Genomic DNA, 23,190 nt, shown 5'->3' on the forward strand with positions numbered 1-23,190 from the left:
GAGTGTGGCAGCTGTCCAGGACGTGTGTGTGTGTGTGTCACTTTTTGAGGGCAGTCACTATACTGTTCTTGTAGCTTTGAACACCAGATGCCAATTTATTTTAAAGTTAATATTTCTTAATCACAGGTGATCCTATTCACAGCAATATTTCAGCATTGACATACTACTCATTTGTAAGTACCAGTGATGTGTATTTGATATACTGTTGTACTCCAATTAAAGTTGTCATGGAGCACCTCCCTTCATCTCATGTGTGAACTCTTAGTAAACTCAGTCTGAGTCGGTAGTAAAGAGTGCAACATTGTTATTGTGTCCATGAACATGAACATGAACATGCAAGAAATTGGTTCACCTGCATTCTTCAAAAAGGACACCTATAAAAAAACTAATTGTTGAGATGAGTCTCACGCTTTTATGAAGGGCACATCTGGACTTGCAAGTTTCATACATCAGGATCTCACTGAGGAGGGTGTGGTTGTTTCTTACCCTTGTGTTCGTTAGGCAAAGGCAAGGCATGTCAATTTTGATTCATAGAGCAGAAGTTAACTTGATATGTGCTTTAACAAAAAGAGAAATAAATAGAAAGCCGCTCCACAAATTCAAACCACAGACACACAAATACAATAAACAAATGTAATGAAAAAGGTTGTGACAGATTTCCGGTTATCAGGTACTGTAGTTTGTTCCATGGATCAGCACCAAAATAACATGGACACGTTTCACCAGATCTGCTTTTTATTCTGGGAACAGTTGAAAAAACCCTACATGAAGGCCTTATAGGTGTGATTGGATTGCTGTGAGTGAAATAAACTGGTAGCCATCCATTCACAAGTTATTTTTGTATGCATTAATGAAGTTAATGCTGGAGTGATGTCAACTTTACATGTAAACAGACTAAAGTGGGAAGTCACTACAGAAATATGCCAAAATGAAGATCAACAGAATTTGTAAATGGTCTGATCTTAAGTCACCATTTGGCTTCTCTCTATTTAGGAACACCTCCTCCTCTCTCTGTTGATGTCTCCCCTTCTCTCTGTGTTTCCTGACCTGATACACATGTGGCCCACAAGGCTCACGGACACACACATCATCCCTGTCCAACACACACTCACCTCTTTACTCCTGTATTTTCTGTATCAATGTGAACCCCCCCCCCCCCTTGTTTCTTCTATTTCTCTGTAAGTTCCCTAAGACCCCGCCAGCAGAACAAGGTCTCAGGAACTCATACGTTAGCCAGACAGGCAATAACTGAATGAAAGCTGCCTGAAATGAAGTTCTACCTCCAAAAGGGCTGACCTCTGAAAAAGCGGTTTATGAGAGCATAAAAGAATCCTCTTATGTCGGTAAACTTGTTACGCCGCCGCTGCCATGCCATGCTAGCCCTAGCGTTTCCATGGCAGCCGGTGTTATCTGTGTGTATTTTTGTTGGGACTTGTAGTTTTGGGGTCTGAGTGGCAAAATTAGTTTTTGGGTTTTTTTTTTCCACGCCATGAGGTGCAGAGGGGAGGATAAGACAGAGTCCCCTTTCAGCAGAGAGAGATAGACAGAGAGTATAGCTGCTCAGATAGAGAAGTGAATGCTCCACCTTTTAGCTACAGAGTCTGCACTGGGTGGAGCGTGTACTGCTCTAATGCACACGCGCATCTGTGTCCTTCCCATGTAGGACGTTGGAGGTTAGAGGTTCAACCCTTACATAATATTATCAAAACCCGTGTGCAGCAAGAATGGTGTAATAACTTCATTTATGTGGACAAACTTGAAGAACCCTTCTTCATATGTGCAGTTTAAAGGGATCTATTCCCCTTCCTGTATTAACATCCAATATGTGATCTAAGATATGCTACGGTTGTCCTCACTATCAATACAACTTCAGATTATGTACAGATATAACAATACAATCCTTATGAAGATGAGTAATAATTGTATTTGTGATAGAACGATTTACCAAAACACACACTATAAATTAATCTGAACCTTTAAGGAGCTGATCTTGACCCTTTTTTTGCAATAATATTATTATAAATATTAGTAACATCAAACAGCAAGCTGTAGACTAACATAGAAGTGTATTTCTATGGTATCATTTTTTAAAACACGTAATCTTTTACTACAGATATCTATTTAAAACAGTATTTCTTGACATTAACCGACTTTACTGTTTAAATGTGTTTTACTGGATAAATATTCATGTGTTTAAATGTGCACTGCTTATTCTTACACTTCAAGAATTTGTGCAAGAAGTAGTCACAGTAGTTTTTGTCTAAATACAATGATTACCAGCAGCAATAGTTAACTAAGTAAGATCTTGTTAGCACTGGCATGAGCATGGGTTATTTTCCCTGGGGTCAGGAATGCTCCAACAATTGTAGTTGTGGTAATTCAGTCTGTGGCATTGGTTATCGATTAATATTCAGTTCAAGTTGTTATACTGTAGTTATAAAGCAACAGTAGTAATACCAGTCTCATTGATTCCACAGTATAAAATTCTCCCCTATCACTGACACATCATAAGCTGTTCAATGCGCTCCTACCAATCAAACAGGCAGATCAAAATACGTCACCGACATTCAATAACAAACCATCAATACCACCAGGGAAACCCCACAGAGGGGAGCAGAGGAAGCTCAAGCCCCCAGGAACACAAGTTAACAGACTGCAGAATAAAGGGTGTAATAAAGACGGAGGCACCGAGCGTCCTGTGTTCATTAGCTGATGTGAGGAATGCTGCCTGCTTTGTCTCAGCTGTCGGCTCCAGAGAGTGTGTCCGTCACCGCTCACCTGTGGCGTGTGAATGAAGGTGCAAAAACGGCTGACCTCGTCTCAGTGTCAGTCTGAGTTCATGTGCATGTCTGTCTGCCTTTTCTGAAACCTTTTTTAATTAGTTTTTAGGTCGGAATATGCAGTCATACCTGTAGAGTAACGACCACTGTCATTCTACCTCACTAGTAACACAGGTACAGGAAGTGGTGCTCCAAAAAAGCACTGATGACTTTTGTGATTACATGATCTGGTCACTTGATGATCTTGACTATTAACACTTGTTCTCTCAGTTTGGTCGTTGTGCTTTATCGTCTCTAAAATGCGTTGTACAATTTCCTGCCATAGACAATCGCATATTTTGCCAGCCTAGCTACAAGGTCAGGTAGAAGCCGCCAGTCATCAGTGTGTGCATGTGTGCCTTCATGCATACTTTGTCTGACCCCTTAGGCCTATTTATGTCAATCTATTATGCTGCCTCGTCAAGATATGCATCTGTGGTTGTGTTTGGCTCTTTCTCCTTCTTTCATCTGTTCCGTTTCTCCCTTGTCCCTCCCTGCAGACTCGGGTTACACTCCTCCATCAGATGGCGTTTTGCCTGGCTGAGCTGCACTTGTGGTCCACCAAGAGCTCACTCCAAGTCAAAGGTAGCACTTATCACCGTGTTCAATCTGTCTCCATCTTTCTCTTGCTGTGCCTCTCTCTCCTCTCTCCGTCTTGCTCTTGCTGTCTCCGTCATCACTCACTTTGTTTTCACACCTTCTCCCCACCTCACTTGTATCTACTCTATCAATCTAACTCTCAGTCAACACCAATTCTCACTCCGTCTGTTTCCACTTTCTCTCTCTAGAAATCTTTGTGTTTGTGTGTGGCATTCATCATTTGTTGTTTTAACCACAGGAAACTGAAGTCGTTTAAAGTGTGATTGGTTAGCATAACCACAAGCAACTTGTTTTCTGAGACCACACACACACGATTACTCATGTTGACACATGCAACCGTTCCACATCTGTTGACAAGGAACCTATAAACATGTGTTTAACTTGTGTAGCAGTGAGTGCTACAAGGGGAGCATGTTTGGATCAAGTGTTAATCAGACTATCATTAGGAAAACATTTATTGGCCAAGTATGTGTACACATATTTGGAAATTGGTTCAGGTTCTTTCCTACTCTCAGTGAACAGATATACACATACAGAAAAAAGCAAGGACAACAAAGCTAAAAGTAAAGGATAAAAAGTATATTTTCAGTATCTTTTATTCAATACATTCTTCTTCCTTGTCAAAACATTGTGCATAGATTACCCACAATGCAACACAACAGCAAGAAATTCAGGTGTGTGTGTGTGTGTGTTAGCCTCAAGCTAACAAATGAGCCAGCTACAGAGGTCACTTTTTTCCAACTCAACACCCCAAGGTCTCTTTTTCTTTGTATACGTTTATTATTCAGTCCTTATTGACACTTGAGTGATTATCCCTCACGAGCAACAAAACGCTTCGTAAAATGACATGTTCAGTTATTCAGAGAGGTGTGTATGATTCATATTAAAGATAATTATCCAGAACCTAAGCTACTGAGAGTTTTTATTTTTCAGTTAAGTCAATTCAATGCCACACACCACATACATCACCATCATGCAAGCATTGAGAAACAATATCAGGCGAGCAATGCATCCCTGTGAGGCTGAGTGGGTGTGGCGTAAGTTTGACTCCAGTTTTGTGCCTTTGCCTGCCCTCCACCTATCAGTCCATCTCTTCTGTCAGACGGAAATGCTCTGTTTCTCCATTTTCTTGTTTTTCTCCTTCCTTTCATTCTGTCTTGTCTTTCACAGTCTGCTGAGCCTTAGACCCAGATAGTGTCTCTCAGTGGCAGACTGTGTGTGTGTGTGCGTGTGTGTGTGTGTGTGTGTGTGTGTGTGTGTGTGTGTGTGTGTGTGTGTGTGTGTGTGTGTGTGTGTGTGTGTGTGTGTGTGTGTGTGTGTGTGTGTTTATGTACACAAAGGTACGACAGGGTGTATATCCCAGGTTGAATGTGACATATCCTTATTTGTTTGTTTCTCCCCGCTGTGTGTGTCTTGCGCTATCTTGGAAAGAAATGTGGAGGGATACATCTGCGCGGAGAGGCCTGTTCGCTGAGGTGTGACGCTCCCTATCAGCTCTGTGCTTACATCATATACATCCACCTCAAAAACAATCATATGGATTCATAAAAGCAGCATCTGCTCTTCGATGCTAGGAACCAAATATTTTCTGTGTTTGTTTGTATGTTCTACATGCTTTCATCTCGTTTGTAGATATCTCTCATGTCTTCTACTGTTGGACAAAGAGCAGCCTCACAGTTTATGCATTAATGCTATGCACAAAAAAGTAAAACTAGAATGAAAAGGAAGGGTTTTGTTTGTCCTAACCTCCACAAGAAACTAGTTTAGGTATAGGAGGTGTAGACTGACTATAATTTGAGTCAAAATTTAGTTTAGGAGCAGTTTGACATTCAACCTTCACTGTGGAGATGGATGGATGTGCAGAGTCTGACACAGGAAAGCTGCTCTCACATTCATCTGCAGGAATAAGTATGGTTTTGAGTTTGTTGAAAGCCAATGACAGTTCAATATTCAACTTGAATAAGTATGATTTGTACACTTCAAGACTCCAGTACATGTACACTTAGCAGGCAGTACCTACAAATGTAATAGATATCTTATTAGCTCTAGTACATTCATTTAAATCGAAATCAAAAAGTATCTGCACATTCATAGATTCAGGGTTCAGGGAGGAGTAGATGGATGTCGTTTCATAGTTTTTACTTAGTAATTTAGCAAACCATATATGACAGTAAAGAACACATTTCAAATATGTCCGTCAAACCGATTTAGTTTGGTCTAAACATCATGCAAATAATCAAAGCCATGCATTTAAAACACTTTCAGTTCAAGTGCTTCTTTCATTCCTTTAGTCATTGTTTCATAGAGAGTGTCAGGCTGATATTGGGAGATACTCAAGGTTACAAAATCACTATCCTTGTCAGAAATTGGAAAAAGTGTCACCAAGCCATTAGTTATAGTGGTGTGTGTGTGTGTGTGTGTGTGTGTGTGTGTGTGTGTGTGTGTGTGTGTGTGTGTGTGTGTGTGTGTGTGTGTGTGTGTGTGTGTGTGTGTGTGTGTGTGTGTGTCTGCCATCAGCTGTCCTGTTGTATTAGTGTGACCTGGCCTCAGGAGCAGCAGCAGCAGCAGTAGCAGCAGCAGCAGCAGCAGCAGCAGTGGAGCGATAAAGAAACGATGTGTTGTGCGAATCTGAGTCTGGCTGCTTATGGGTCTGGGCCTGCAGGAATAACACAAAAAGGCCCCGCTCAGCAGTTTGTGTGTGTGTGTGTTTATCTACTAGTGTGTGTGCCTGCTATGTGTGTGTTGCTCTTATGTTTTCCGTATCTGTCTGCTGTGTGTGTCGACTTTTTAATGTATATGTTGCATGTGTGTAAATCAGTCTGTCCCTCAGGTGGGATGGGTTAAGGCGCACTCCTGTCTTTATTAATACCCCTCTGCCTCCCCCTCCATCCTGGCTCGGACTCCCCCCGGCCCGTACCTCCCTCCCCCCTCCTCCCCCCTCACAGGGTCTTATCTAAACTGTGGTGCTGGCAGACGGGACAGGCCACTGGCTGATAGCGATTGTTTATCCCACGGTGCGAAATTGCTGATCTGTCTTCTGCTTTTCCCTGACAGCTAGATGCTCATCTCCCTCTCTCTCTCTCTCTCTCCCTCCCCCCCTCCACAGATACAGATATTGGCACCTATCAGTACTACGATAAAGGAGAGCCAGGTAAATAGTGTTTATATTGGCTGTCTGTTTGCGTTTAAGATAAGTTGCATTTGTCTTGTTTTGGGAATGTATGTGATTTCCTTATATATGAAGAAGGGCTTTCTGCTACCTCCCACGCTCCCATAAGCTGCAAACACACACACATACGCACAAATTATTGCTCCTGCGTATTTTCGAGTCTTGCCACAGATACACTTGTCCACACAGAGGCTATTAGTATGTAGGATTTGCACCCTAAAGCCTTATGTAGACACACACACACACACATACACGCAGGTTATGAGGCCTCCCGGGTTCTATCTCTTACCCTCCCTGTGTTGCTGTTGACACGGGGTCTTGCCATACAGCGATAGGGAAACTAAACTGTTGACTTTCTTCTAGATCACATAGTAAGAGGCCCCATGTAGTCCGGCCTCATATTGCCTCGGGCCTATAGGCTTCCCTTACCGTCAGGAAGTGCTCACATCGCTCCCCCAGGGCCCGAACAGTGAAGGGTCGAGCTGTCTCTTAGTTAGCTTTTTTTTTTTACATTTGTGTGGTACGTTTTCTTATGCATCCTGGAAAGGTTGCAAATTAGGCTATCATCAACTATTTGAATTACCTTAATTTGTACTGATATTCGGAAAGTCAAACATTTTCAAAATAGCTTGGCACTATTTAATTACAGATAAAATAAGGTGTCCTCCTTTTGTATACATATGGTGAACATTTTCAATAAAGTGATTGAATAATAAATATTAAAAACTAACAGTCTCTACTAAAAAGATATACAGAATGTAATAAGTGATCAAATGTGGGTTATAACTATCTCTTGTCTTTTAAAAATGCTAGAAAAAGCGAAGTATTTTTCCAGTTTGAAATAAGATAAGGTGTCAGCATCTGCATCGTTATCTTATAGGTTAGCGTGACAAACATATTAGCAAACACGATCATGTTTCTGGACGATTCATGACTTTAATTGTCACTCTAATTTAGTTTTAGCTTCTTTTAAACCTTCCGGTCTCACAGTCTGGCATTTAAGGATCTACATTGTCCTCTCATTTCACTAATTAATCACAAACTATGTCTGTCTGCAGTTTGGTTTGTGAGTGGGAAGGGTTCAATGTGTTAAAATAAAAAGGTGGGTCACTGATGAGACAAAACAACGTGCTCAAAGACTCCAAAACACACTGTCAGTTTTAAGGTTTATCATGCATATCTGTAAGAGTGCACAAACCCTCTATTGCTTTCGTTCTCTCTTCTTAAAGACATACAGTAAATATACCTCTTTCATTTCCCTTCTTACTCCATCATCTCCGTGTATTTTTTAGTGTCTCTTCCTCCCCATCTTCATGTTTCTGCTTTTGTTACTGTGCCTGTCTCAAATGATCCCAACATTCTTCATTTGCCTCCCCTTGCCTCAGTTTTTTCTCCAACCATATATATTTTTGTTCTTTCTCACATTGTGTACAGTATGTCTCTCCCTCTCATCACTGGGGTTTTCTCCCTTCCCTCTCATCTGAGAAGCTGCCTTCTCTTTCATTGCAATCTTCAGTGGGGAGACGATGCTCTCGCTCCAAATCCTTTCATTTGGAGGATTACTAAAGTGTGGCTTGATATCAGAGTGGAGGGAGGAGAGGGGGAGGAGGAGGGGAGAGCAGGGAAGCAGAATCACTATCCAAAAACATTTTCACTCAGTGCTGTAACGATTGCTCGGGTCATGATAGGATTGCATATAGATTACCTTCGATTAGATTAAAATGTGTCCGTTTGATATTTCGAATGAAGACTTTGGCATTCAAAGTGTGTGTGTGTGTGTGTGTGTGTGTGTGTGTGTGTGTGTGTGTGTGTGTGTGTGTGTGTGTGTGTGTGTGTGTGTGTGTGTGTGTGTGTGTGTGTGTGTGTGTGTGTGTGTGTGTGTGTGTGTGTGTGTGTGTGCTCAGCCAGACATTTCAAAACAAAATACTGCCTCAATGTTTTAGCTCCCATAACATTTCCTCTGTCACAGTTGATATTACATTCAAAGCCCCTGAAAATCTGGACCATTTATCCGAACAACTTAATATTTCTGACCAAATAAGTAACTAGATGGTTACTAAGAGAGCCCTAGACCATCTCCAAGGCCTTCCATAAGTGGAAAATACTACGTGCTGTTATTCCGATCTGCTTTAAACTAAAATGGTATCTTCCTTGGCCCATACTCCACACTTCCACATATTGGGCCAGCAATTTGCCGTAAACATGGTATCAAACCGACCCGAAAACACTCCCTCTAACTATCCGTAGGTATTATTTATTCGCAGTAATTACTCTATAAATATTTCTTGTGGGCTAATCATAATCACTGATAGTAAGTAAATGTGTGTCTAGGGCCTTTAAAGGTATTGTTTTCTAGTGTGTGAAGTATTTCAATACTCAAGCTGCCAGGTTAGTAACCAAATCTAATGCAGCAGTCCAGCCTAAGACCTCTCTTTATTAGCTTTTAAAGAAACTGCTTTACAGAGGTGTTGATTCAACTGTGTGATCATTTTGGAGCTTGAATTGTGATGTGTTATACTGACAGGTGCCTTTAATATTAACGTCATCCCTTTTTATCAATGAGGGAGATAGCGGTTCAACAGCACTGCAGTTGAATCAACACCTCTCTAAAAACAGTTCTGTGTATATAGGTTAAACTCATATGATGCTTGATGGATTGGTGTTGTTGCTCTCGATATTTTTCGTTTCCTGACTATTTTGCACATTTCAGCTCAATACCACCTTCTAATTCAGGTATACTTTACATATTTACTTACATATTTGTACATATTAACTGTTTAGAATATTGTTGTAATTCCTGTGTTGTATATTTACATTTCTAGTGCACATTTTGGGATTCACAATAGTTTCAAAACAAATATTATATAAAAAATATACACATGTTTGCTCTTATTTTCTTATTCAATCATAATTCTGATATCAGCATCATTGAAATGTCCATGAGCATCTCTCTCTCTCTGAACACTTGCTTGTGTTTATTCTCTGAAATGTCAGTTCCTCCTCTCCCCACTAGAGGTAGACCCAGGCTCATTGGAGCAGCTCCGAGGGTCGCCTGCAGCCAACCCCCCCCCCCCCCCCCCCCCCCCAACAAACCCTCATCCTCCCCACCCAGCCCCAGAGCAGGTGCCCATGTCTGGGCCTGTCTGGCCCCTCACCCCCTTATCTGATTAATACTACTAATCCTGGAGGTGTTCCTGCCTGCCAGCGGCCGGCCACCACACAGTCACCGGCCACGAGGCACGGTTACCGGCTACACTTTGCCAACAAGGTCTCTCAAAGCTAAAGGGGGATGTTTGAGCTGCAGCTTAGCTTCCTGTCCCTCATTATCCACATAAGCATTTATCCTGACCACAATGTTTAGCTCTTTCTTTTTTAAAGATTCTTTCTTTTTATTTAGGTAGAAAGTCAATCAGTGTGAAGTACGTTTAAGACCTAACCGAACAAAACCATACAACTCAAACAGCACTGACAATGGTGGGGCTTATTAAAAGTAAGGTGCTATTGTGTACTATGATGGATAAAAGCGTCAGCTACATTAATTGTTATAAAAACTAAAAGATAGAGTCTGGGTTTTTCTGTAGAAAACCAGGGGGGTTATACGATATCTGATGCTCTTTTACCTGAAATCTGTTCATGATTTCTAATATCTATCATAAAGTCCCAGCAAGTGTAAGTTATTCTATTACGAAAAATGTCATGCATCACTTTAAACCAGTCCGCTAGTGGCTATTATTATCATTTTACTGGGAACCACCATTATTTGTACACTTTTTAATAGCTAAGAAGCTTTTATGGCATCCTTGGCGTATGGCTATCTCTGGTTTTCAGTACACCATGTTACTCCATATGCTATTTCAAACGCAGCCCTCTAACTGCCGTTTTATTATTATTTTCCAGCCAATCCCCTGGAGCATCACTACTACAATGAGAAACTCCATTTCTGTGAAGGTAAGTGCACAACAGAGGAAGTCAGAGAGAGATTTAAAACAAAGTCTTTCTTTCTGCGTGTTTGAGCGCTGACCATCTCACCCGTGGATGACCGTCTTCCAGAAATCAGTGTCCCACTTCCTCTTTTTCTCTTCCTCTCTTCCCCTCGCTCCCTCTGCTTTTCACCCAGTAGTGGAATACAAACACTCTTATCAGGAGATGAACACTCATCCCTTCCCTCCTCTCTCCCCTGACCCCCCCCCCCACCCCACCCTTCCACACCCTCATTTGCATGCATCTGTTTACCTCCTCTTCCTACTCATTATTATAAGAGAATCCCGCTCCTTTTAATAGTGCGTTTCAGTTAAGATGAAAGGGGGAGAGTGTTAAGTAGAGGGAGTGATTGCTCCACGTTGGAAACGGAAGTCTTTCCATTTTTCTTCCTCTCACTGAACTTCATGTATGTGCGTGGGCAGAAGCAGATGCACAAATTCAATTAGCTGTTTTTTCTTCATATCCTTGCCTCCCTCTGTTTAACCGCTAGAGATGGAGGGGGAAAGGGAGGGCTGGCAAATTAAAATGAAGGGGCCTTGGTGTTGCACATGTGGAGATATGTGTTGCTGACTGTGAGGTTGCATTTGGGAGATAACTCAACTCAAGAGCGCCAAAAGTCCTCACGATTAAATATTTGCTTCTCCTCCAGGACCAGTGTGTATGTTTTTTGAAGGGACATTTTGCTTTCAGTTGAATATTTTCCCTCCTTAAGTGCAACTGCATCAATCTGTAAGCAGCAGATTTCACACTTTTGCTGCTTGGGGATATGGGAGTCAGGAATATAAGCTACAAATCAGTGTAGTTTCTATATGGTAAAGCAATGGTTTTACATAGAGTTTTAAACATAAAATAATGAGGGGCATACTGTACTGTCAAACTCACCACTGATATGTTTTGTTCATTTCATTTAATAGGCTTGTATTAAATTCATCAATTCATGTCTAAATATGGAGGATCCTTAGCAGCCTGTTGGTTCTTCTTATGTTTTTTGTGTCCCTCACACACGTGTATCTATTGGAGACCTTATGGTGCCCTAGTGTAAATCCTTATTTTGAATTTGCTGTTTGCTGGATCACTAACTTCTTACCCACAGAGCATAAAATAAATCATATTTTTGATCATTTTAAATTAAAGTTGTAGTCAGTCTTGAATGATTTGTTGCTTCTCGTCAAGTTATATGATAATCTTTGTGTATAAGTGTGTATTTTCTCCAGTTTTCATATGTGTTTTCTATGATTTCTAAAAGCTTGTCTCTGGACGGTCATGATAGATTAGCCTAGGCTATAAAGCTTCAATATTTAGCATCATCCATGCTATCTCCATCTGAATGAGTTTTGTAGTCTTTACTCAATTTGAGGACCAAATGATAAAAATGATGTGAACTTTTGAATATATGAAATGTTTCTACTCCGGGTCGTTAAAATACGTGAGTGCAGACAATGACAGATTCAGCATTGCATTGTGCGATGCCTGCTTCATGTACCTGCATCCCCTCATTCTGCCTGATTGGTTGTCATCACCCTTTATTCCTCGTGTCCCCCCCCTTTTCATACACAGATCTCAGGTTTAACCCTTTAACCCTTTCTGCTTGTTGGTGCCACATTCTTCTGAATCCCCATGAGGGTCTTTCTTAAAAAATATAGACATTTCTCCCATGTCTAAAAAGTTCGAGTCACATGATCTTCAGATTCTTCTCGTGTTTTTCCTCCGCAGCCCGAGGCTATTCGTGGACCCCCAGTAACCGCCGACCGGAGAAGCTACGCAATTCGCTGAAGGAGTTCGAGGTGCCCGCCCCCTCTGTTAAACCCTCCACTCCCCCCTTGTCTTCTTCCTCCCTCTGGGGACTTTCTGAGTTTTCCCTTTCCGAAACGGCCGATTGATTAACAAATAGGGGCATTCTCTCTCTGCTTTCCCCCGTTTGTTCTCCCCTCTCCCTCTCCTCTCTCATCACCTCTCTTTCGGCCGAGCTCTGTCATCGAGGGGGATATTTGAGGGGATCAGGGGGCTGCAGACTCCCTTCTCTTCCTCCCTCCTTCTCTTCCTCCTTCCCTTCCTCTCCCCCCCTTCTCTGTACTTGTGGCAGCACAGACCATGCTTTGTTTGCTGGAACCTGTCTGTGGCTGTTACACACACTCCCCACCTCCCTCCTCTCACCCATAACCATTGTCTGAAACTAGAAACACCCCATCTCACCTCCACACCTCCTCCTCCTCCTCCCCCTCCATCCCTCTTTCCTCCCATCCAATCACCCCAGCTGGGTTTGGAATGTGGCAGGAATGACTGACCTTACACACATTCTCAAAACACACACACATTCACAAAACACACACACACACACACACACACACACACACACACACACACACACACACACACACACACACACACACACACACACACACACACACACACACACACACACACACACACACACACACACACACGCTGACATGCACACAAGAAGTCCTTACCTGCATCCTCTTTCAACTCTGTCCCACCCCTCCCTGAGCAGGAAGTGCTGCCGGGACACCTGTGGAGAGTAGTGTCCGGTACTGTGTACCAGCAGGATAATTAATGCACAAAGAGGAGGAAACACTCTGAATTGTTACGCCAGAGTTCACTGTTTCACAACTTCATTAGAGGCAAAAAGACACCATTTCTTCCGGTTTAGTTCTGAATGTTCTGGTTAACTTTTTTCTTGGTATTTCTCTCTGTTTATCTATTGCGCTCATCCAGGAACTGTTGCAGACCAACACCTGCGTTCACACCAGATGGAGGAACAAGCACTGCTGCCAGGTACACACCCTCCTCAGCCTCACACACACACTGGCAGAGTCGTACCTCACATGGTCAGCCCAGACGAGGCCTCAGAGAAAGATCTTCAATAGACTTAAATACCAGTTAGCAGGCCTTTAAGCTAATGGTAAACATCTCCAATAATAAAGTACAATGGGACCTTTAGATTTTATGGCTCAGTCAGTTGCTTTGTTTTTGGATGTATATCTTGTTAGAAATAGGTTTGTCTCATGTGTGACCCAAGAGCCTGGCCATATCGAGGTGTAATAGTGACTAAATCTGTGATTCAAGTAACTCTAAGAAGCTTTAAAGTTTTAAAATAAAGTCAACACCAAATCTTTTGAAACGTTTGGCCCCCCTCTCTATCCACCCAATGTATAAACCTTTTAAAAATACTCCTAATGAGGGAAGAAAAATGCAATAATCCTCAGGAATAGATGTATCAAAATGAGACCAATATAGAAAAACATGCATTTTGTAAAATCAGCATGACAATTTTAGGTGGTGCTTTTGATCACGTTGTACTCTCTCACAGTCTGATGCAATGACATGTGTCTCAATGCAGTTTGAAGAACTCGCTGTGTTTCTGTAAAAATGATGGTGTCAATAGTTGGACACTCTTTCACTTACTTTGTTTGAACTTCAGACTGTTTTATTGCTGAATCTCTGTCTAATGCAGGATTAAAGATGTTTTTGTGTTGCCTCACAGGTGTTGCTGAGCAGTGGAGTCCTGGTGACGCTGACCCTGAATGGCCCTCAGCTAGAAAAAGTGTTTATAGACCGCACGTTAGTGGGCCGACTACCAGCTAGCACCATAGCTGATGGTGAGTTACACACACACACACACACACACACACACACACACACACACACACACACACACTGGTCCAGTCTTGTTTTTGAGGTTTTGCCATACAACACGAACATTAAATGTGTTTATTTCTGAAAGAAAACGCCTTTAGCACATTTTTTGTTTGCCTTCTTTTTTTTACTTTGTTGCTGCGGATGCTAATAAGGACTGTTGCATAACCACCACGCTTGTTATGGCAGTAAAGAAAGCTTTGTCCCAGTGTTTGCATTCATTGAATCTGAATGAAATTACAATTTGTGTGTGTCTTAAATATTCCAGAGGTTCATCATGGTTTAAGGAGATTTAGGGACAGAAACATCATTGTTTTAACCACATGGCTGGACTACCTATCTCTTCCCACAGCCGCACGCACGCACGCACGCATGCACGCTCGCACGCACGCACGCACACACACACACACACACACACACACACACACACACACACACACACACACACACACACACACACACAAACACACAGAGAAAAACAAATAGACATTTGCATGTAAATGTCGTATGTTTCAAAACCACAAAACCATCAACAGTGCTCTTTCTCTCACTCTGTCAGCAACGATTGTGTGTTTACACCTGCTTAACACACACACACACACACACACACACACACACACACACACACACTCACACTCACACTCACACTCACACACACAAAAACACACACTCACAGAGTCCCCACTCTCCCCACCACTTTGTCATGCAAGCACTCTCTCACACACATAACAGGTGCCACAGGTGAGCCCGGCGACTCTGCCAGCTAATTGCGGGCAAATCCTTTTGTGCTGCGTGTGTCCAGGGGCCTTCCCTTAAGAGCATCCATCAGTGTTTTTCCCTCCATCGTGCGTTCCTCCAGGGAGCCCCCCCCCCCTCGCTCTGCAGACCTGGCAGGAGAGAATAAGGGACCGTGGACACCGGCCCAAATCTGCTAATTATTTCTTTCTTTCTGTATCAATTATTTGTTCATAACGCCGCCCTCCCTGCTTCCGTCTGGGGTCTCCAGACACCTGATAAAGCCCCCGTACACACCACACACGCACGCACGCACACACACACACACACACACACACACACACACACACACACACACACACACACAGACAGACAGGCAGGCAGGCACACACACACACACACACACACACACACACACACACACACACACACACACACACACACACACACACACACACACACACACACACAAACACCTCTCCCTTTCTTGTTCTCACATGCAAACATATGTAATTACAGACTTTTTTTTACATGGACCAACAAGCACTTACTGTATGTCGTCTCACATTTACAAGCACACAAACTCTGGAACACACATGCACACGCCCATATACACAATGGCACAAACACACACACACACACACACACACACACACACACACACACACACACACACACACACACACACACACACACCCAGGTACACATGCACCCACTCACATCCCGCTGTGCTCCATTCAAAGCCTCAGAGGCACTAATTATTAGAGTAATGGTTGTGAGAGGGCGGGTTCCGGGGTGTGTGTGTGTGTAAATGTGTATATGTGTGTGTGTTTGTGTGTTGCAGGAGGGAGCAGGTTAGAAGCTGTTCTCACATCTGTCACTTGTTAAATTAGCCTTACACAATTAGAGAAGGAGAGCCAGGCGAGATCACACCGTCAAACACAATCACAACGTGCAATTACTGAAACAGTTTACAATTACAATGAAGTTTTGCTTTTGGAGTGTGTGTGTGTGTGTGTATGTGTGTGTGTGTGTGTGTGTGTGTGTGTGTGTGTGTGTGTGTGTGTGTGTGTGTGTGTGTGGTGTGTGTGTGTGTGTGTGTGTGTGTGTGTGTGTGTGTGTGTGTGTGTGTGTGTGTGTGTGTGTGTGTGTGTGTGGTGACGGCCTAGGTAGAGGTGTCTTAACTGCTGTACATTTGTATATTTAATGACTGCAATATCAGGTCAAAAGTCAAATATAGGGCTGCAACTGTGGGCCATTTACATACATAGTTTTCTAGATTACAAAATGAATGTTTAGATACATTAGATAACTACATAAAAATCCAGAAAGCACAAAAACGTCTGAAAAAAACACTGATTGATATTAATTTATAAGGTGTAGCTAACACATAATGGATACGACATTAATACTTGCACATACATTAACCAACAAACGCGTTATTGCTTTAAAAGAGACCAACAGGATGACTTCAAATACTAGAATAGTCTTCGTTTCATTTTCTCTAGTTTCAAATGTAGTAAAATCTTTCCATAAAATGTCAGTCACTTTTTATAAAGACGGATAATTCCTTTACGTTTTGGGAACAGGATTTGACAACTTTCTAAAGCAAGCAGGTTACAGTATGTGAATGCTGGAGTAAATCCTCTTTCTGATTTGCATGGATCCCGCTGAATGTGAGGCCTGCTGCGTGTTTGTCCCTGAGACAACAAGCGACGGCAGCCAGAACAGTTTTTTGTTTCACGATGTGACAAAGCCGGCTTACTGTCCTCCCTTAAAGTTTGTATGCCCAATGCCGGCTACCTTCCCATTTCCAGCACGATTGCATCATACAGAGCTGTAGATTACACATATTTTACACCATCACAGTATTACCGGCTTCCTTTAGCCAATGGCTGGGCCAAGCTGCGCATATGCTCCGCGATTAAGCATCCTTAAGTGATTTTTCATAGCCCGTTTCATTTACCCATGTTTAAATGTGCTTTGGTTAAGCCCATTGGCCTCTTATGTCAACATGCTGCTGAGGAGATGGCATTAAATGGATTTAGGGGAGTGTGTGTGTGTGTGTGTGTGTGTGTGTGTGTGTGTGTGTGTGTGTGTGTGTGTGTGTGTGTGTGTGTGTGTGTGTGTGTGTGTGTGTGTGTGTGTGTGTGTGTGTGAGCTTCAACATGTTGTAGGTTTATAAAATGCTTGTGGATGTAGATGTGTGTGTAACTGAGAAATCATAAAGCGTGGTTGCAGGCGTGCATGTATGAATGTAAGTATCAATGCATGTGTCTAGAGGGTTAGTGTGTGTGTGTGTGTGTGTGTGTGTGTGTGTGTGTGTGTGTGTGTGTGTGTGTGTGTGTGTGTGTGTGTGTGTGTGTGTGTGTGTGTGTGTGTGTGTGTGTGTGTGTGTGTGTGTGTGTGTGTGTGTGTGTGTGTGTGTGTGTGTTGTTGGGATGGGTCATAAAGGTCTGGCCCTTAATGCCAAATCAGCCACCTGGTCCCAGTTTGGGCTACAGCCCGGTTTCATATCCCCTCCTTCATTTGGGAATGAATGGGATTAAACGTAATCCCGTTTATAGACACCCGTAGAGATCAATACTAAACAGCATTTAACTTGATTTGTCTGTAATCTATTACAAAGACGCTTACTATTGCATTAAGCGTTGTTTTTAAAAAAAGCCCAGGCTTGGTTAATGGCTGTATTTAGTTTGAGCGTCGGACCAGTTCTCTTTACAAATGATTTCTGATCCCGGTTCAACCTAAGGACAGACTGACTCCATTGACCTGGTTTAAGATTATAGTTTGTCTGTGTTTTTATGCAATGTTTCACTTCCCTCGTAAATATTTGCATATTAATTTGAAATGTTCACACAGCGGGATGATTTGAAGTGTAATCATACCAATACCCGCACGTTTTATAAATACACACATGCCGTGGTTAATTGGCGGTTAGATTTCTAAATCTCGGGGTGCAGCCTGACTCGTTCAACTCAAAGCAGGATATCTGAGAGACATGTGTAACAACCCCCCCTACTTTCCATTTAATTGGTTTCATAAACAGATTAATTTGAAGGAGAGGGGGGCTTAATTGCTAATCAGCGTTTCCATGCAGCTCCTGAAGAGTTGAACAGGATCAAGTGTGTTCTTCTACCACAAAAAGGCCTTTAGAGCCTGCAGTACACTGACAGGATGAGAGAGGAGAGAGCCGGGAGGAAAGAGATACAAAGACTACAGGAAGAGGAGAGGGGGACATCTCGGGACAGGAAAGAAGTAGTGAGAGAGAGTAGAGACAAGGTAAAGGGAAGCAGATGTAGAATTACTTCTGTCCTCCTACTCCTAAACTAATGCAAACTATATTTCACAGTGGAAGGATAACGACAGAAGGCTCAGTACAGAAAGGAGGAGATAGTGAACTCTATCACTGTCACATCGACGTGATACAGCTCAACTGGTCCTCAACCTACCTACATTCTCCCACACTGCACCCCTCCTGCACTTCCTACACACCCAAATCCACTTCAAGGCACTGGTAATGGCCTACTGTTTTCCTACATCCATGACATGGTCAAACCATACACCCCTAAATGTGCAAATTCGATATGCAGGGACCAATGGGCTTGCTACTCCCTGACTGCGAGTTGGACCCAGGTTCACCTTATCAAAAACAAGCCTGCTTGCAATCCTGGATCCAAAATGGTGGAATGAGCTCCCCATTGGACTGTTTTGCCTGTACCTTGGCCATTAAATTAAAAAAATAAGAATAGAAATGGAGCTCTTCGAAAGTGTAGCAAATTTGAATGCACCTGCACTCCCATGATTTGGCCTTTTTTGAGGGGAATATACCTGCACTTATTGTGAGTCACTTTCAATTTAAGCTGAATGTAATGTAATGCAGTTGTTGTCTTTTTTAATCATGACATTAATTATCATTGGTGGTGCTGTCGTTCCCAGCGGTGCTGAGCGATCGGCTCATTCTGCTGTCCTTCTTGGAGCAGAGCCAGGTGGCTGCAGTTTACCTCAACCCAAAGAACCAGGAGACCCCGGAGACTGGCAGGCGAACAGACAAACTCTCACCCTCTGAAATCAAGGTACAGACAACGCATTGATGTAATGTGTGTGTGTGTGTGTGTGTGTGTGTGTGTGTGTGTGTGTGTGTGTGTGTGTGTGTGTGTGTGTGTGTGTGTGTGTGTGTGTGTGTGTGTGTGTGTGTGTGTGTGTGTGTGTGTGTGTGTGTGTGTGTGTGTGTGTGTGTGTGTGTGATCCTGTATGCACTGAGACTGGTGTGAGAAGAAGAACTGAGAAGGAGAAGGACAGAACAACAAAGGGGGTAACATGTCGTTCCATATCGCTGTCTACTTCCTAAATATTTGCCCATCTCAGGCTTTGTATCTTTGTGCACAACAGGTGAAGGTAGTCACCATGGGAACACGGCCCTTTGGTCTAAATTTGCGTCCTACCTTCTACATCTTTGCTGTTTCTGTGTATTACTCTCTCATAAAGGTGTGTGTTGGGGCAGCTTGATCTGGAGGTGTTTATGTGTTAGTAAAAAGTCAGATATGTGCCGTCCCGTTCTTCCCTCCCCAGAAACAGAACTACACTGTGTCCTCCCTCACTAGCTGGCTAACCGCTAACCCTGGCATTATCACATTACTGCCAGGCCCTTTTGTTAAGGTGTGTGTGGGTGTGTGTGCGCGTACATGTGGATGTGTATTAAAGCAATCGTTCCTGTCGTGCGTCTGTCTCCAGAAGCAGAGTCCTGATAAGACACCCCCCCCCCATAGTGTACACCCCACACCTCTGTCAATGCATGTGCTGGAAGCCTGCTACATACACACACGTGTGCACACGCACGCACACTACCCATCCCCCACAACAAACACACACACACACACACACACACACACACACACACACACACACACACACACACACACACATCGCCCTGGTCCAGTGGGCTAAGCTGGAGAAGGGAGAGTGGGGGGCGTTGAGGGGGGGCTAAACTAATCCGGCCCACAGAAAGTGGTTTTTGATTATTGCTGACCAGCAAACGCCAGCAGAAAAAAAAAAAACTATAAGAGGGAAGAGATGGGCAGGGATGTCGTGGTGGAGGGGGGCGGGGGGGTCGAGATAGTGTGTTATTAACCCGGTGATTTTCAGAGTTTTTTCTTCTTTTCCATTTCTAATCTGTCAGTGATCTCCCGTTCAGCTGTTTGGGGCAACTCTTTGTTCCTTCTATCATCACATGTTCTTCCATCATTTTAATTCATCTCTGTATTTCGTGTCCAAAGCAAATTCCCCCCCAAGGGGGCAAGAAGGGCAGACATGGACCAATGAACTTCCACCCTGTCGATTTATTAATTTCTGCATGTTTCTGTGCTTTAAACCTCTTTTTGTTCCAAGAGTTTTTAGAATAATTTAAATAGACAATGCTGTATTACTGCTTTTAACTGTCAGGTCCTAGACACTGTAACACACTGTAACACAGGTCAGTGTGTGTGTGTGTGTGTGTGTGTGTGTGTGTGTGTGTGTGTGTGTGTGTGTGTGTGTGTGTGTGTGTGTGTGTGTGTGTGTGTGTGTGTGTGTGTGTGTGTGTGTGTGTGTGTGTGTGCTTGCGTGTGTGTGTGTGTTAGCCATCGACTCTGGTAGCTGCTTCATTGTGTTAGTGAGTGTGACTGGAGATAAAGAGTGTATGAAAAGCCTGTATATGGGGCTGTGTGTGTGTGTATGTGTGTGTGTGTGTGTGTGTGTGTGTGTGTGTGTGTGTGTGTGTGTGTGTGTGTGTGTGTGTGTGTGTGTGTGTGTGTGTGTGTGTGTGTGTGTGTGTGTGTGTGTGTGTGTGTGTGTGTGTGTGTGTGTGTGTGTGTGTGTGTGTGTGTGAGTGAGTGAGTGAGTGAGTGAGTGAGTGAGTGAGTGAGTGAGTGAGTGAGTGAGTGAGTGAGTGAGTGAGTGAGTGAGTGAGTGAGTGAGTGAGTGAGTGAGTGAGTGAGTGAGTGAGTGAGTGAGTGAGTGAGTGAGTGAGTGAGTGAGTGAGTGAGTGAGTGAGTGAGTGAGTGAGTGAGTGAGTGAGTGAGTGAGTGAGTGAGTGAGTGAGTGAGTGAGTGAGTGAGTGAGTGAGTGTGTGTGTGTGTGTGTGTGTGTGTGTGTGTGTGTGTGTGTGTGTGTGTGTGTGTGTGTGTGTGTGAGAGGAAGAAATGAGCTGTGGTGTACATGAAAGGCAGGGTCACAGTGTAAGACCTGCAATTTCACCTGCTTTAAAAGTGCTTCTGGATGGAGCACTGTTTAAGGGCGTGTGTGTGTGTGTGTGTGTGTGTGTGTGTGTATAAGAGTGTGTGCTTATAGACACTTTTTACACCACTGCCTCAACATGTATACATGTGTATTTGTGTGCATACATGCATGCATTCATGTATGTGTGTGTGTTTCTGTGTGAGTGTGTGTGACCCCCCCCCAGCGCCACGAGAGCTCATTACTGTGCGTCTCTTTGTTGTGGCCCGTAGAGCGTGGCGGACCTTCCCAAAAATATGCACATCACTAAAACAACAAGCCCGACAGAACAAAACACACAGACACACATTAATAATGGACGATAAAAAACAACCTTTAGACATCAACAAAAACAAAATGGGGGAAGGACACGAGTAATATCTGGGGCTGGAGAAGTTTAAGAGCCTTCAGGTGTTAACGCAGGTAGGTGAATCCAAATGAGTGAATCACTTAGACACTCTGATACCTGTTCTTTTTCCTCTTCCTCCTCCACTTCCTCTCTTCTTGTCATAATGCATACTCAGCTTTCTTTATGTGTTTCTCCATGTCCAGCTGGTGTCTGTGGAGGTGAGTGGTCGGGGGGGTCGTAGGCTCCACAGACGCGTGGCTCTGAACCGCCTCCAGGACGTGGCGCTCTGCTGGTGGGACTCGGACGACCCCGGGGAGGAGCTGTGGCCCTGGACTCCAACAAACACACACAGGAACAACCTGGTCCTGCTCAGCTGCTCACCTGCTGAAGGCCTCAAGGTACATTCACACATACGAATAAAAAGAGCGGGAAAATGTTGCCAGGTTAGGTAATAAACTTTGTGTACACATGGGGTGGTTGTACAGGTCTAACAAACACCAGAGATCCACCCAGGAGACCGCTGTTTCTGAAAGTCAAACTCAATGTTGACTAATTTTTGGTTGCGTTAAAGAGGCCTTATTGTGCTTTTTGGGGGGTTTTACCTTTCCTGCAGTGTGTTTTATCCAAAGTAGAGGCACAAAATACAAATATGAAGCCGAGAATTAGCAAAATAGGGCCCCTTTAATTACTTAACTCAAGTAATGTATGTTACACAGCCTTCTTTACTTATCTACTTAACCTAACTTACATTTCAAATGTACTTGTATAGTAATGTAACATACTTAACTCATATCATATACAGGAGAAACTAGTGGATTACTCCTTTGGGAGCGAGTTGCTGATCCAAAATGAAGTATTTGAAGTATTGAATCACAGTGATGTAGTGAAAAACAAGCTGAAACTGAAGGGAAAAGCAACCTTGAGTATATTTCAAAACTGCAGGAGAGTTAAAGCTTTCTTATTACCATTTCAGGACAGTTTAAAGCCTTAAAGTCAGTTAACATACCATAACTCCAGCTGTTTCTATTTTTTACACACACACATTAGTAAGGACACCTGCTGAACAAAGCTGCTGTTTGGAGGGGCGATCTGTGTTGTGGTGGATGGAATTGGGGACGGTGTGTTAGTCACCTCTTGGGTGGCACCTCTGTGTTGCACCTTCATGCATCACCATGTGAAGTACACCAGAGAAGCTAAGCTGTGGTTCAGCGTGAAGGAGAACGCCTACACTTCTACACACTCACACGTTTCACTCACACACACACACACACACACACACACACACACACACACACACACACACACACACACACACACACACACACACACACACACACACACACACACACACACACACACACACACACATATCCTCATGGCCTCTGGCAAAAACCCTACCCGTGAACTGATTCTGTTTCAACGTAGGGTTGTCCTCGTGCCAAAAGCACATGAAAGATCCTAAATTACCGAACTGGGCTTAACTGTAGCCTACTCCCAGTAAGCGTAATCAAAATATTTCACCACAGCAGAGAGAGAATCTGAAAGATGAGCGTTACCAATTGCATGCTAGGAAAACAAATTCACGCAGGCGAATGAGGGAGGGATGGGATCTAGGGGGGAGGCACATG

General features: G+C 43.3%; 1 protein-coding gene across 2 annotated transcripts in view; it reads left to right on the plus strand.

Moving 5' to 3' along the window:
* Nucleotides 1-23,190, plus strand: part of wdpcp (WD repeat containing planar cell polarity effector) — a 65,763-nt gene that overhangs the window by 14,561 nt on the left and 28,012 nt on the right. For both annotated transcript variants that reach the window (XM_063875040.1, XM_063875041.1), the window contains exons 2-9: nucleotides 3,320-3,404; nucleotides 6,526-6,570; nucleotides 10,486-10,536; nucleotides 12,283-12,353; nucleotides 13,306-13,365; nucleotides 14,075-14,189; nucleotides 18,901-19,037; nucleotides 21,766-21,960. In XM_063875040.1, the coding sequence (XP_063731110.1) occupies nucleotides 3,344-3,404; nucleotides 6,526-6,570; nucleotides 10,486-10,536; nucleotides 12,283-12,353; nucleotides 13,306-13,365; nucleotides 14,075-14,189; nucleotides 18,901-19,037; nucleotides 21,766-21,960 (735 nt within the window). In that variant the 5' untranslated portion in view covers nucleotides 3,320-3,343. The remainder of the gene's footprint in view (nucleotides 1-3,319; nucleotides 3,405-6,525; nucleotides 6,571-10,485; nucleotides 10,537-12,282; nucleotides 12,354-13,305; nucleotides 13,366-14,074; nucleotides 14,190-18,900; nucleotides 19,038-21,765; nucleotides 21,961-23,190) is intronic.

This window comes from Eleginops maclovinus, chromosome 22 (genome assembly GCF_036324505.1).
Source record: "Eleginops maclovinus isolate JMC-PN-2008 ecotype Puerto Natales chromosome 22, JC_Emac_rtc_rv5, whole genome shotgun sequence".
Lineage (NCBI taxonomy): Eukaryota > Metazoa > Chordata > Actinopteri > Perciformes > Eleginopidae > Eleginops > Eleginops maclovinus.